Source organism: Penicillium soppii, assembly GCF_028829465.1.
Source record: "Penicillium soppii strain IBT 18220 chromosome Unknown utg000005l, whole genome shotgun sequence".
NCBI lineage: Eukaryota > Fungi > Ascomycota > Eurotiomycetes > Eurotiales > Aspergillaceae > Penicillium > Penicillium soppii.
In genome coordinates, this window is record NW_026643235.1 from 1,152,296 (window position 1) to 1,167,863 (window position 15,568).

General features: G+C 48.7%; 4 protein-coding genes across 4 annotated transcripts; 2 read left to right on the top strand and 2 right to left on the bottom strand.

The window, feature by feature from the left end:
• Positions 1-2,396: 2,396 nt before the first annotated feature.
• Positions 2,397-4,033, top strand: N7529_005866 (3-deoxy-7-phosphoheptulonate synthase class II; the record flags this gene model as incomplete). The annotated part of the gene is made up of 6 exons (XM_057241393.1): positions 2,397-2,418; positions 2,475-2,584; positions 2,639-2,702; positions 2,754-2,846; positions 2,894-2,945; positions 2,998-4,033. The coding sequence occupies 6 exons, from the start codon at positions 2,397-2,399 to the stop codon at positions 4,031-4,033; spliced, it is 1,377 nt and encodes a 458-aa protein (XP_057096752.1).
• Positions 4,034-4,377: 344 nt separating this feature from the next.
• Positions 4,378-9,014, bottom strand: N7529_005867 (uncharacterized protein; the record flags this gene model as incomplete). The annotated part of the gene is made up of 2 exons (XM_057241394.1): positions 4,378-4,942; positions 4,996-9,014. The coding sequence occupies 2 exons, from the start codon at positions 9,012-9,014 to the stop codon at positions 4,378-4,380; spliced, it is 4,584 nt and encodes a 1,527-aa protein (XP_057096753.1).
• Positions 9,015-12,337: 3,323 nt separating this feature from the next.
• N7529_005868 (uncharacterized protein) lies at positions 12,338-12,758 on the top strand (the record flags this gene model as incomplete). Its single annotated transcript, XM_057241395.1, has 2 exons — positions 12,338-12,549; positions 12,611-12,758. 2 exons carry the CDS (start codon positions 12,338-12,340, stop codon positions 12,756-12,758), a joined length of 360 nt encoding a protein of 119 aa, XP_057096754.1.
• Positions 12,759-13,319: 561 nt separating this feature from the next.
• N7529_005869 (lysophospholipase family protein) lies at positions 13,320-15,431 on the bottom strand (the record flags this gene model as incomplete). Its single annotated transcript, XM_057241396.1, has 4 exons — positions 13,320-14,257; positions 14,281-14,516; positions 14,574-15,240; positions 15,383-15,431. The coding sequence occupies 4 exons, from the start codon at positions 15,429-15,431 to the stop codon at positions 13,320-13,322; spliced, it is 1,890 nt and encodes a 629-aa protein (XP_057096755.1).
• Between the last annotated feature and the right edge of the window lie 137 nt (positions 15,432-15,568).

Below are 15,568 nucleotides of genomic sequence, written 5' to 3' on the forward strand. Positions count from 1 at the left end.
ACTCTTGCCAATGCGAACAGCCCTACTTCGTAGTCTGCGGTGATAGTCTACGCCTGCCCTTTACTATCCCCGTGCGTGTTTCTATTTTCATATTATTTTGGTCAGAGCTTGCAATGAATAGCAGACCGATGGGTTGCAATTGGATGTCGCGGGCAAAAAGACATAGATCATCAAAACCAAAAGCACACGAGGTTGTCCCAAGCCTCCTCTGCATCATCAGATGGTGTGTAGAGGCTCGTAGCATAAAGGGTCTTAAGATTTTCCGTGGCAACTTCCTTAACCTTTAAGCTTTCCTCGTGGTTGCCTTGGTATTCCAGGATCTGGGATATGCGCTAACAAACTCTGGCTGATTAACCTTGATCCCCCTTTTGGGCTCCGTAGTATCAGAACACAACACCGCCCAATCTTCGTTATTCCTTGCAACTTTGTTTCGAAAACTTGTCGTACCATTCAGCAAGGGCTTAAACATACGTAATTGGCCTCTGGAATACGCCAGATCGAGATCGCAAGTGTCGCCCATAAAATTGAGAGGGGGACCTCTGCCGGATGATGAATTACTTGCTTAAATGCTTAATGTGAACCTTGAAATGAGAGTCGTGCCGTGTAGGCCTCCTATATCAAGCGGTGAATGGACATTAAACCTAAGTCAGGGTTCAGACCAATCAAATCTAGGTGCAGCAACTCAAGCCTTGCTTCTTCAAATCTGTTTTTGCGCCGTCAAAGCAGGTCTATTTAAGTAAAATGGAGCTATTACAAAGGCAGGGAGACTGCGTTCCTGTCGGTATCCGGCAATTCACCAGAATCAACCTTGAGATGCAACTCCCGAAGGGACTTTGCGAGAAGCACTTGATTGTTTTCAGATTTTGTGATTTCCTCTGTCTCAGCTCGCTCTTCGAGAGCTTTCATCCTTTAATTCAGGTTGTTTATTGAGTCGTTTATCAGGTGTTCTTGACTATTTCCCTGGTTCTACAATAAGACAAGCAGCGAACTCCTTTTGGTCCTCTGGTAAAACAAAACACCCCTTTTATATGCCCTGCAATTTTAGCTGGCCATACAATGTGATGTGACGTGATCTGACGTGGCACCAACAGTTGACGTGGCATATCAAGTCCTCGGAGCTTGATGCACCTAGTCAGCCTTGCTATGCTCCACATGTAGTTCAGAATTGACAACATACTTTTCTTGTTGGCATAATGGGTAGTCCTTCTTATTCCAGGATTATGTCCCGCGAAAGATCACACGAAAGAGAATGGCCTTCGCAGAATCCGGTCACATCTTAGCGCGGAAGAACAGGGACAGTTTCAAGATTCTGGACAGGGTATGGATAAATCTATCACTGAAATTCTATTTTTATTTTCATCGATAGATCTTTCCTCTTTCAAGTGATGAAAAGTGACTTGAAATATTCGCTAACTCGTCGCCGTCCGCATCTGGAGACCGATGCAGCGTCTAAAATTTGACTTTACTGCTTAGCATCATTACTATCATCTCAGCATCTTTTTTATGGTCTTTAAAATCTATTCTTGTTCGAGATCTATCCTAGCTTGCTGAACTATAACATGATTTGGCCCCTAGAGGCGCTTCGTCAAATGAACGTACTGGTACTGAGTAGTCTACAATTAGCCAAAATACAAGACTCCAGCTCACTCAGCCAATTCTGCTATACCTGGTCTTGCCACGGGCCGACTGAGACATTCAAATTCTCCTAGATGCTGGAACTATCCACTTCCAAAACCTTACTTAGGTAGACAGATTCAACATTTGCAGAATTGACGCTCCGCGAAACAAAGAAACCGACAGACTTCCCGATACGAACATTTTCATCGCTGGGCCTTTAATCATGGATCCTTGAATATTCAGGGCATGACTATCTGTAAAAAATCAAAGCAGATCTGAAGTATTCTACAGCCAAACACAAAATATCCGTTCTGAGAGCATTCTAGATCCACAGCCTTTCAAAATTATTCCGGGTACCAATTAATAAATGGCCCACAACATTTGACACCCGGAACCACATGCATGTATGTAGTACGTAAAATCCAATTTATAGTGATCGTAATTGGATTTATCCCTAAATGATTTCCATGTTATGACTCTTAGACACCTGATAATTCAGGATACAATTCATGCCTTAGAAATGAGACATCACAGTGAGTCATCACCATTTTCCGCGAATAAGCGCATCACGTTACAAAGTTGGAAGGGTTGCCTTTTTTTTGTTTTAAGGTTGTGCCTTTTTATATCTTTTCTGTTCAACTTTTGTTTATCGGTTAACGGATACCTCTACCATATTTTTTATTCGGTTTGAAGTGCATTAAGACTATTGCCCTTGATTCTGTCCAACATTGTTGATCACAGCTTACCCCATAATTACCCCCACCTTGCGGCACATCACTATGGCGGAATGGAGCCCGAGCTGTAAGAGCTGGACAATCCTTTTCTTTGGATTGTTGATTGAAACTGACTGTTGATAGCTTGGACACACAAGCCCATCAAGCAAGATGTGATCTATGAAGATCAACAAGGGCTGAAGGACTCCCTTCAAAAATTGCAGACGCTGCCTCCTCTTGTTACAACACAAGAGGTATGTGATCTGCATAGGATCAAAGACCTTGTCATGTTCTAACTGCTTTTCAAGATCAACAACCTCAAGAATAATCTACGCAATGTCGCTTTAGGCAAAGCATTTGTTCTGCAGGGTGGTATGTTGCACAAAAAGATCACCATCTAACATCATATTAATTTGTCTTCAGGCGATTGTGCAGAGCTCTTTGACTACTGCAACCAGGAAATGATCGAAGCCAAGGTCAAGCTGCTGTTGCAAATGAGTTTAGTTCTTATTTGGGGTATGTCGGCCCATCAAAAGCATATAGAATCCAACTAACTCTTACAGGCGCCAACAAGCCCGTCATCCGTATTGCTCGGATTGCAGGCCAATTCGCCAAGTGTGTAACCTGCCTCTAAAATCTCATCAATGCAAAACTAACCCCAAATCAGACCACGCTCAAGTCCAACAGAAGTGATCAATGGAGTCGAAATGCCCTCCTTCCGAGGTGACAACATCAACGGCTTCGCTGCAGACCCACAAAGCCGCCAACCAGACCCATCCCGTCTAGTCTCGGCCTACTTCCACTCCGCAGCAACCCTCAACTATCTCCGCGCCTCCCTCTCCTCAGGCCTAGCAGATCTCCACTCCCCCCTAGACTGGGGCCTTGGCCATGTAATCACACCCTCAATCAAAGAGCAATACACCAAAACCGTAAGCGCAGTCAAAGACGCCCTCCGCTTCATGCGCACAGTCGGAATCGACAAAGACCGCGGTGTTGAAACAGCAGACATCTTCATCAGCCACGAAGGCCTCTCCCTGGAATACGAACAGAGCCTCACCCGCCTCCTCCGCCACCCCGCTTATCCCGGCGCCAGCACGCAGCCGGAAACAGGCTACTACGCGACGTCTGGCCATTTCCTCTGGATCGGGGACCGGACGCGCCAGCTCGATGGCGCGCACGTCGAGTTCTTCCGCGGGATCGCGAACCCCGTCGGTATCAAGATCGGGCCTAGCATGGCGCCGGATGAGCTGGTGCAGTTGTTGAATGTCGTGAATCCGGACCGCGAGGTCGGGAAAGTGACGCTCATTTCGCGTTACGGTGCTGCGAAAATCGCGGATTTCTTGCCAGGGCATATTGCTGCTGTGCAGGCTTCGGGTCATCTTCCTGTTTGGCAGTGTGACCCCATGCACGGTAACACGCAGAGTACGCCGTCTGGGGTGAAGACGCGCCATTTCACGGATATTCTGTCCGAGTTGAAGCAGGCGTTGGAGATTCATCGTGCTGCTGGGTCTTTCCTTGGTGGTATGCATCTTGAGCTTACTGGGGAGGCTGTCACAGAATGTGTGGGTGGCGCAGGTGGGTTGACGGCGGATGGGCTTGGGGAACGGTATACGACATTCTGCGACCCGCGGCTGAATGAGAAGCAGGCTTTGGAGTTGGCTTTCCTGGTTGCTGGGTTCTACCGGGAGGAATCCAATGAGTGACTGAATATCAGTCCGTAAGTTGGGGCTGAGTGTTAAATTGATGTATGAGTCTATCAAGGTCATGATGGTATAGTCCATTGCAAAAGCGACATGTTTTCGGTATTTTCTTAAATAATTGAATCATTTATCGAGTGCTCCTGGTCGCAGTAAATCTTGTACGGAGGGATATCAATGATTGATTGATTCAGTTAAGTATGTGAAGCAATAATTGCGACTATTGTTTCACACAGTCCAGCCTGGAAAGAATCGACTATCATGAACGAAAGGATTGGAAATGACATGCCCTTATTTACAACAACTATGTGGGTATTGACAAAACAAAACGCAGGAGACACATGCATAAATCAACGAACAAGATGGCTGCCAACAGCCGGCTTGTAAACAAGGCTCTTGCGGCGAGCAGCCTCCATACGGAAGCGACGTTGGCGCCTAGATTCCTCATCATCGCCATCATCCTGCAAAAGGCTTGAGGGTTTGGCACCGGGGAAGAGGCCTCGGTTGCTCTGCTTTGGTGGACACGACTGCTGGACAAGTCTAGAGCGGTTACCAAGGAAGGCAGGTGTAGCAGGCGACATGCCAATGGCATCAAGATTGGCGAAGTTATATCCTGGGGTAGCAGGGAATTGGTATTTATCAGCAGAGGATTGTTGTGGGGGTGTAGATGGCGCCTCTTGCTGATAAGCTGGAGGGGTAATCTTGCGGAACCCGTCAACGGCACCTTGGCCGGCACCACTGCGACGCCCGCTGCCAGAGGGTGCGGGAGATCCTGATGCACGAACTAGGGTGCCGTTGATATTGCTAAGCGCACGGGGCTCCATGCTCTTGCGGCGCTTGGCACCTCCGCGCGGGATAATAGAGCTGTCGACTGCGTAGGGGGTTTCATCGAGCCATTGACTTTCCCGTTCACAGCTGGAGATACCGTCAGTATGGAACATATTTACGTGAAGGGGTGTTTTACTTACTCAAGAACCCAACCGACCCCAACACATTTAACGAGGCCTGCCGCCTTCTTGACTTTTTCCAAAGTCCGCAAACCACCATCCTTGTACACAACATGAGTGATACCAACACGTGAGTCTTTGGGCCCTGCGCCATCCGCCGGCGAGAGACCTGAGCTTGGGTTCCAAGACCAGGACTTTACACATCGAGCTCCCATTTGTTGTAAGAGCTCAACAAAGATGCCCGAGGCATCTTCGCCTTCGGTGGTATGAACATCCACGTGCACGATTGCACCGTGTAGAGCTTTTTGTTCAGAGCTTATGCTTCTCCGAGCCTTCTTAGATGGGCTAGCGGCTGCACTAGAGGCAGCAGGCGGAGCTATTACCGGCCGCCCGCTGCTGCGTCTAGCCGCGATCGACCGACGTTTTGGCGTCGGGCTTCCGCTTGTGTGCGAGGTCCTTCGGGACGGAGCCAGGACTGGTGCACTGTCATTGAGGGCCATGACGGTGGGTTTTCGAACACGCGGAGAAGAACGTGTGGGGGACGTTGCTGAGAGAGAAAGGCCTCTCTTGCGAGACAACTTGAGAGGGGACACTTCACCTTCCGCCTTCAATGGTACTTTTGATACAGTGTGGACGGTTCGCAGGTCTTCAAGGTGAGGGCGTGACTTCATTGGTGTCACTGGGAGGTTTGCAGGGCCGCAGTTTTCCTTGTCATCGGATTCTTGGTCCCATGAAGCTTCGGCAGGAGGAATATGGGCGTCGGCGGTGCTCCGGTGGTTTTCTTGCAGTTCAGTTGACTCTGGGTCTGGATCCTCGAATATATTCGTGCTCTTTCTAGGCGAGGCAATGGTCGGTGTATGTTCAAAGACTGCCGGTAACCGTGGAGTTTGATCGCGTGCGGGGCTCATGATGGTACCATCACTCTGAGGCGGAAGGGGTAGTTCAGCACATAGAGAGGGTGTGTTCGCGAGGGGGCTTTTCGGCAAATCCGGATATGACACAACGCTAGATTTAGCAGGCGTTGCTGCAGGCGATTCGACAGCGGTACGATCCAATGGGCCGACCAACGAGAAGACTCCACGGCGACGGGGTCGAAGTGATCTAGCCTGGGAAGGAGTGTTTTGTTCCCAACGATCGAAGCTTTGTGCCAAAGGCGTGAAGCCCAAGCCGACCTCTACTGGGGGTTGGTGATGGTCCGCAACTCTTGGTGTGTTGAAGAGGCTCCGTGCAATGGAGGCAGGAGTAGGAGCCTGGGTGCTTGGTGTATAGCTGATTTCTTCTTCCCGGGGCGCGTGGAGGTGAACATCACTGGCATTCCAGGCATTAGGAGTGGAGTCATGGCCATTCTCTGTGTTGTCTGGGCGATTTGTGGGGACAGGAGTAGTTTCCCCGAGCGGAGAACTCGGGGTCGGAGACGAAATAGTTTGCACCCTCTGTGGGCTCGCATTAACGTCCAACTCGTTATTCTCACGGGAGGAAATAGGCTCAATGTCAGTCGTATCAGTCATGACTTGATCATCCGCCTCTTCTTCGGTGTCCAACTTTTCGATCTCAAGGGGGTTCACTGGTTCAGGGCTTGCTTCTGGCGAGATGAATCCATTATCGAAACGGTGGATGTGTTCCTCATCTGCTCCGAGATGCTCTTCTTCAGCAAACACTGTGCTATCAATGTCGGAATCTACGAACTGCGTAATCTGGTTACGCAGATCATATTCTGCGAGATATTCGTCTTCCATGGTGTCAAAGCAAAGAGTCACGGCTTCCTCGTCTTCAAATTGGGCCTCGTCTTGAGTAGTGTCGCTGTCCTCGGAGCCGGATGCGTCGCGGAGTTCTGGGTAATGCGAATCGTATGTTGCCATTTCCGCATCTTCCAAAGCATCGAAGCAAATCGTTTCAGCCTCTTCATATTCGAAATGAGTTTCGTCTTCAAGATGTTCGTTGTGTTCGTAGTCAGAGTCTTCCTGGGCCTCCTGGTCGTAGAGCTCTTGATCGTAAAGCTTTTCTGGTGCAAGGTTGGCCTCTTCCATTGCGTCGAAGCAGATGGTTTCAGGCTCTTCGTATTCGAATTGAGCCTCGTCTTCCACATGTTCGTCGTGTTCATATTCAGAGTCTTCATGAGCCTCTTGGTCGTAGAGCTCTCTTGGTGCAAGGTTGGCCTCTTCCATTGCGTCGAAGCAGATGGTTTCAGGCTCTTCGTATTCAAATGGAGCCTCGTCTATGGGGTCTGCAACTTCTACCTCTTCAAATCCTGACTCTTCCCCACGGTCCATGTCTGCAGACACATGATCCACAGGCTCATCGTTCTCTGGTTCGGGTTCACCAGTGTCCCTGTGAGTAGGAGAGGGCGATGGGGTTCTGACATCGGCAGATGGCTCTATCTCACTATCAATGTCAAAGATGTCTAGAGCTACATCTTCGGTCACGTCGGAGTCCTTATCAGAGGCAATGTCATCATACTGTTCTTGCCTTGGCGATGATGTCGGAGTTGTGGTTTGCTCGGGTTCCTTTAACTTTGTAGGGGTTCCGTCGCTGTCAATAACCTGAGACTGGCGCGCCTGAGTGGAAAATATCGAGTTTTTGAATGGAGAAGCTATTCTCTTTGCAGGACTCTGAAACAAGGGAGTCCGTGTAGGGGCTGTGGGAGCGGATGTCTTCAAGGCTGACTGCGAGAAAGAAGCTCCAAGGTGGCCTCTCTTTGGGGACATCTTGAGAGGGGAAGCAAATCCAGGAGTGAAGTCAGGCGCAGAGGTAGGATTCACACTATCCATGAAAAGGGGCCCTCCGCGGTTCGGGTTTTCTCTCAGGCTGAATTTGAAAGGAGACGATGTCGGAGCTCGTCTGGCAGGGCTAGACATAATCGCAGACTCACTGAAGTTGATAGAATGCCCAGGTGGAAGAGCGAGATGGCCATTGTCTGCGACTGGGTTCTGGCTGCGGTTTGGTGTAAAGTTGATTTTTCTGACCGGAGAGCTAAGGCCAGTTCCTTCTGATCCGTGTTTGGGGGTGGGTAGTTTTGGCTCGCCATTCTCGTCGACAAAGCTGTTCGTCTTCTTCGGGGTAAAGTTGATTCTTCGAACAGGGGAGCTCAATCCGGTATTCCCCAAGTCACGCTTGACAGGCGAGTGAACAACCAGCTTCATCGGACTTTTGATGCCGGCCTTAATGGTGTTGAGCTCATCCTCCTCGTCGGAGCTTGCATAAGCGGACAAAGATTTGGCCACTTGCTTGGCCTTCTTGGGAGACAACGGTTTTGTTGCAGCCTTCTTTGTTGCGGCTGGCTTTCGTCCACGGGTCCCAGCTGCTGCAGACTTACGGACCGGGGTCGCACCAAGGCCGGACTTTGCAGCTCCCGCCCCCTTGGGCGCTACCCGTCTGCGACCGGCGGCAGGTGCCTCAGGGACACTTGATTCATCTCCTTCGGATTCGGATGCATCTTGGAATGTGACTGTCTTTTTCTTAGCGGGTCCGCGCAGAAGGTTTGATCGCATGGCAGTGGAGCCTGTTGCCACTTTGATGTGATTCGCTTTCGTTTCATTCGCGACTTCGGCCGCCATCCGTGTTCTCCTGGCTGGAACTGGAGCAAGGGCCGGGGCCTTGGGCGTTGTTCCAGCTCTTGGTCGTCCCCTAGTTTTAGGTGCAGTTGCTTCCTCCGGGAGAGGGTTTTTCCTCGGTCTTCCAACCCGCTTCTTCGTTCCCTCCGCTTGTTGTCCTGGTGCAGTTTCTGTGTTTGCGGTTTCGGCCTTGATCTGGTTGGCGATAGGCTCAGTAGTAGCTTTCTTGTTACGTGTAGTGGTTGTCGATGTCGTCTTGGTAGCCGGGCGGCTAGGAGGACGGCCGCGAGGTTTCGCAGCTTTTGTTGTAATGAAACCCAGCTCATCGTCCGTGTCATCCGAGTCGACATTAGTAGTGGGCGCGGTCCTGGTTGCTGGTGTCGCCTTGCGAGGGGGTTTCCTCTTCGCGTCGGCGGCGGCTGTGGACTGAGTGGAAGTTCTTCCCGCCCGCTTTGCGGGGGATTGAGGGATCACTGCGGCGCGCGCCATGTTGATATTGCGCGTTGCTTGTTGTGGGTGGTCGCAATTAATGACACGCGACGCTCATGTCGCTTTCGAAGGGTCGAACGGTGATATCGGCCCGGGTGTCGCAGGATTGCCGTGTCCAATTAGTTGCATGAAAGAAGAAGTAAGGCGAAGCAAATAATCCACTGTGGAGGCGTCAGTCGATCCGAGGTGCTTGTTGTGGCGTTGTTTCCATAGCAACATAGCACGTGATCTGATCTACTTCTTCACAACAATGTTTAGAATGAAACAACTATTGATTGTGACAGAATATACTTCATGAGTTATATCAGTAGGATAATGTACGATTAATTCACTGATATCGAATAGACTGAATACCTACTTACCAAGGTAGCCAAATATCCAACCAAAATCTTGTGGGCACCAAACTATATATTTTGTCAGCTTCTTGGATCAGGACAACTGCTTGCGAGCTTTCTTGAGCTGCATAAAGTTCAATATTGTTTTCCATTGTATTCATGAACAATCAAAATTAACTTTTATACTATTGATTTACATGAGTATGTCAAGGATAAAATTTAGTACTACACATTATACCCGGAAGATATGCCCTAGGATCGAAGATTGAACGCGCCTTGAATTGTAGTGTTTCTGTCTTAGGGCTGTCTTGTCTCGGAATTCCATTCAATGGATACATGGCTCCCAGCCCCGACTACCCTAGGTAGCCTAAATGAATCTTACTACCTAGGTAGAAATCGTTTAGCTTTACAACACTACCTTAGTAGTAAACCATTGACCAATGCAGCCTCAGTTTACTTCATGCTCGGCCAATTTTCCCCTTTCTATTCAACATAATTGAGCCAGATGACTTTCTGCAGGAACACTATATCTCAGACAATCCAATCCCCAATACATGCGACTGTGGCTGTTGTAGCATAAGACTGCCAACTCACCACTGCGTCGGTGTAATGGGCAGGATACTCGTACTTGCCTACAAAGGGAAACTGGTCCTACACTTTTGTATTAGTGTCCACACAGTATCGTTAGGCCTAATTTGAGGTAATGAAAATGATGGGAGAATTTAGCGCATTTGGTAATGTAAGCCGAGTCATGAAAATCTGCATCGCCCAAATCCATTCTCGCCTGAATATCCGATAACTATCTTTTACAAGGCTAGTCAAGGATCGAGGGCTGCCATGTTAGATTATTTGATCTGCGAACCGCTCTGCTAAGCTTAAGCGAAGATTTAGCCAAGTGTGTTCATATTTCCTATCTATCATGCAGCTAATGTTCGATCTAGAAGGTTTCCACCAATAGTTCACCTTCAAGGTCGACTAGTAGTATGCAGTCTAATATAATATATCACCTGCGCAGGTCCCCCAGGGAACTTCACGTGCACATCAGGCTTCGAGTCTGACATGCATACATGCACACTGCAGTGTTACATTTTGTTGATTCAAGCACAATGAGTGGGGTATTTTCAAAGATGTTCTACATTGATAAGCCTTTAGCTTGCTCGAAGATACTTCGCTAACAAAATATACACACAAGTTTGTCATATGTATCACTACACCTCTGGCAGAAAGCATCACCAACTCGAGCCACGACACAACCATTGATTCTAGGAAGCCTGGGAACTTGTGTATAAGCACTAAAGCCCTCGATGTAAGTTGAGTAAAGCGTAGTAGTATCCCTTTCAGTTTTCCGACGCACACAAAGCGAAAATAATACGTTGAGAGTCCGTACCAGGTCTTACACTGCCAAAATAAGCCACATATGCATCCCGAGTCTAGCCTTAGCAATCGCCGTCTGAGGCTGACCAAAATCATTCGGCTCACGGTTTTGCATGATTCTCTCATGTGGGTCAGTGTCTGTGAGATGCTGGAACGTTCATTGAAACAGCCATCGGAAGGATTGGCGCACAGCGCCATGAGACAAGGAGTAAGAGGGATTTAATACAACGGTGGCTTTCTCAGTGTCCGCAATTTTCCAAGGCAGACCACAAACCTCATTAAAAAGCCTGTCGACGAGATTCCTATCTGCAAATCTGGTGAACTCTGACCCAAATATCGCGAGACTCTCAGCTTGGACATAGGACCTGACTTTTTCGAGGGCAGGCCTTTTCTCTGGTAATGCTATGTCTCCATCGGGGATAATACTTGCCTTGGGCGTGTTACATTTGAGTTAGCGGACGGTACTGTCGAGAGTTATCAATCGATCGAGGTGGACTGAATTGCTGAGTGCAGTGATAAGACAACAGTACATGTCCTCGAAGGATGGATCGCTGCTGAAGCTGACAAGAAGGATTTCCGCGCGATTGGCCATGGCGGATATTATGTATTGTTGACCGAAAAGCAAAATGGACAGAGTGCCCTGGATGATGACTGACCGAAGCAGGATTGGAAGAAGGAATATTGTATATAGTTGCGGGCCAACAACGCTGTTTGACAAATAGCCAGGAGAGACTCTAAGCTGCCAAATTCGAGAAGAACAGACTGAAACTACCAGCAAATCAGCCATCGTAAGACTGTTGATCTACAGATGGTATGCAACAAGCCCGATATACTGACGTTTCAAACTGAAGATGCATGCACATAAATTGACCTTGGCCATATTATAATATTTCTGTAAAGCGAAATGACTGGACGAGAAGATCCATTGGCCCTGTGATGTTATTGGAGAAGTATGCAGCAAGAAAAGATTACAAGCATTGAGACTTTCACGGAGAATACCCCGCTAGCTCCCGCACCTGCATTATGTGTGCCCGAGGGTAATAAGAGTCTAACCGTGCATATGGAGCCTGGGGGGATTTAGCCCTTGATGTGGATGGACTTTGTGGTGGCATTATTATCATGCTGCCCCACGGCCGTAAGACCCAAGTGGTTAGCCGTTCCCTTGATATTTATTTGGTTTTGATCGAGTATGAGGATGTCTATTGGACTAAGATACTCATAGCTATGTGGAAAAAATGGAAATATTCATTTCGGAGGAAATTCTAGGTCACAGTGTGAGCTTCAACATGTTTTATGTTGAATTGAAAAGTCGCAAAATGTATATTACCATCTGCCACATTGGTTTGGCTGAAGCCACAAACATCTAGCCCAGTCAATAGTGGGAATTATTCCCGACAGCAAACACCCTCAATTTCCTATTTTCCTGCGGACGATGTAGTGAGAAATTAGTGCAAGATACTGCCCCATTGTTCTAGGCGAGGCCGACAATATAACACTAACCTACAAACATATAAATGAGTCTTCAAGACCCCCTCCAAATCTACCATCAACTACCTCAAGTTGCTCCAGCCCTTCATTCAACCCATTGTTCCCAAAACACTCCAATCTGACAAGATGAAGCTCTCTCTTCTGCTGAGTGCCACTGCCCTGGCTCTTGCCAACCATGCCAGCGCATTCTACGGCCAGATGGCTGCATCTGACTACTCAGCCAACGAGGGTGGGGTGTACCAGATCATCTATCTCACCGACTACAGTACCGGGTCTACGTACTCGGGCACTCTGTACGGAGGATTCAACTCCTGCACCAGTACAGAATGTTCTATCAGGTAAGTCCATGGGATCGTTACCCTCAATGTACATGGAATGAAAGCTGAACAATTACTTAAGCTTCCATGAAACGAGCGTTGGAACCTACAGCTTCACTTCGCTCATGTGGAGGACCAGTGATGGTTGCCATAACATTGATTTCAAGGGTGCATTCGACGCTGGTCATGGGTACTGCTGTGGATCACTGCCTTGCAACTTCTCTGCTTAAAGTCATAATAGGCAGATTGATTGTATATACTTAGGTCTTTTGATACAGGTCGAACAAAGCTAATTTTAAAAAAAGCCGAGGGGGAACCGAGCCGTATCTGCCTGCAGCACCTTTGTGTAGGTGATATCGTTCTGATGGGAATAACTAGTAGTCGAAGTCGGTACTAACGTGTTATTAATTAAATTTATTGATTCGGAGTGTCTAACTTTACCGAAATCTAGATTAAATGCATAATTTGACAAACAGCATAGATGTAGACTGGGCATTTGTTCTGGGGTTTCTGTTTCTCTCCCCTTAAAGTCGCCGGGGGTTGTCATGCTATAGAGAAGTTGGAACTTTTGCGTGGTGTCGTGAACGCAGGTTTGATAAAGCATGGACATATCTGCATTAAGCTTTGCATGGAATATAACTCAATTTAGAGAAAATTTAAGTACATGGTAGGATGACAAAAAATGACGATGACAGCTTGTTAGCTTATCGACCTAGTTTGAAGAAGGTAGGTGGCACGGGGTGTCTATATCTAGTTCGAAAAAGCTGAAATAAAGGACACATGATATCCGTTTATGCTAAGGCGAAAAGTGCCATGCTAGCGGTAACAACCGTCGACACTATGGTGGGCACCATCACCGAAGCAGAACTATCAGCCAAGTATTCTGTCGGGTCATAGTTTGCCGGTGCTGTGGAGTTGACAGTGCCGTTCCAGCAGTACCGGTCAAAGCATGTGTTGCAGATATCTGGAAGCGTGGTGTTTGTGCGCTCGAATGAGCGGCTGAGGATGGCGCAGCCAACACATGCTGTCCAGTTGCCGTCCAGAGTGCTGTTGGCCATAGTGGCGACCTCATATCCGTTGAGAATGATATTATCACGCTGAGTGTCGTCGGTGCTCAACTGGAAGGTTGAGACGTTGGAGTTGTATGAGTAAGGAGCGTTGGGCACATAAACGACCAGAGGCGCTGGGCCACTCATGTTGGAGCTGTCACATCCAAAGAAAGTGGGGCGAGTGTTGAGGCCAAGGTTAATGAAGGTGTTCTGGTCTGGGACCGCAGGGAAGACAGTGCCGTTGCCGATACCAGAGCTGTTCAAGCTGCGCTCGTAGGTAGCCACAAGGGATGTGCCGTTCGGCCAGTAGTAATCGGTGTCAGCGGAGGAATCGACGGCGAAGATAACATCGACATGGCGCTCGGGTTGGATAAGAGGGTGCAGGGGGACGTTCTGTCCATCCTCACCGCCGTCAACGACATCCAGCATAGTCTGGTGGGCATAGGGCGAGGTGTCGTTGTTGTAGAAGTAAAAGGGGTTGGGGTCGTACGACGCGATGTCATCGTCGGACTTGTCGAGCTTCGTGAGGAGGTCGTTGAAGATACTCTTCACGAAGCTGGGAAGTGAGGTGGTGTTGAGTTGGAGAAGGAATTGGTTGAATAGGGTGGAGGAAGTTCCAATAATGAAACCAGCACTGTCAAATCCGCTGATGCAGCTCTCGTTGCTAGCAAGCGAGCCACCTTCGAACCGAGAGCCCAGGTACTTGAGGGGGCGAAACCAAAAATAGTAGGATCAAATGAGCCAAACTCCCAGGGATTGAATTCATAGACGGTTGAATTGCCTCCAATCAACAATTCACCGGGGTTACGCCCATCAGCAACAACCAGCGGCATGGGATAGTTTCCGTCCTGGAAATCGGCTGTATCGGCAATAGATGACCAGGTGTAACTCATTGCCCCATTGGAAGCATTAAACATCTGGTAGGCAAGTGCGCGGCCCCTATACAACAGTTAGTCAGTCAAACCAATGAGTACACCCTGATAAATATCAACATACCAGAGATCAGTGAGAGAAGTATCGAAGCCAGCCTTCTTCTTTGACTCCACAGCCTCAGCAAGATCTTTATAATAACTAGCTGAATCCAAAAGTTGGATGCCGCCAGTATCAGGACCCTCGAGGATTGAGTTTCCAAACTGCCAGACAGCACCATCGGAGTGCGTCTGCAGCTTATCGATGGTGGTGAAGTTATTGATATAGATCGATCCAAGCAACCAGCTGCCTCCACTGAGACCAGCAAGATAGGTAGCAGACTGCAGCAAACCACCCAGGTGTCCACTCGTCGACGCGTTATTTGTACGGCTGTCGTAGGCCTTAATCGCACCGGCGCCATTCATCAGCGCGCGGTATCCTCCGCCGGATACGGCAATACCAATATTGGGGATGTTTGAAATATTGGACGAGTGCTTGTCAAGGTACGAAGCCACATCGTAATCGCCGACTGTCACATGTCCGAAGAAGTCCTTCAAGCCAGACAGAGCTTTCTCGCGACGGCCTTTCAGCCATGATGTCTCGTTGGAGGAGAGCTTAGCCGCGCTGCGGATGCTCGGTCGGCTCGCTGGGCAGGTGACTGAAGTAGGGACATACCCGTCGGGCGCATTGGGGAGCGCACGCTGCGCGACCACAATATTATCAGGGTTGAAGCCACTAGGGGAGGCGATTACTTCTGCAAAATGTCGAAATTAGCTATTTGCGCACTGATTTTGGCACACTCGTCATAATTCCATAATTTCAGAGAGTCTCGAGATTCGGAGATAACAACATGGAAACCACACAAACGCGACCGAGGCCGAGGGAGATCAACTTACCAGGCAGCAAGCCCAGAGCAATCGAACCAATCAGCGCAGAGGTCTTCATGATGGGGTCACACACACAGTGACAAACTGTACAAGAAGCAAGCGCTTATAATGTAAGAGGAAAAGCGGAATCTTGAGATTCCTTCTAGGGGAACCTGATATTACTTATGCACCGGGCCCGCCGGAAGCTCGAAAAAA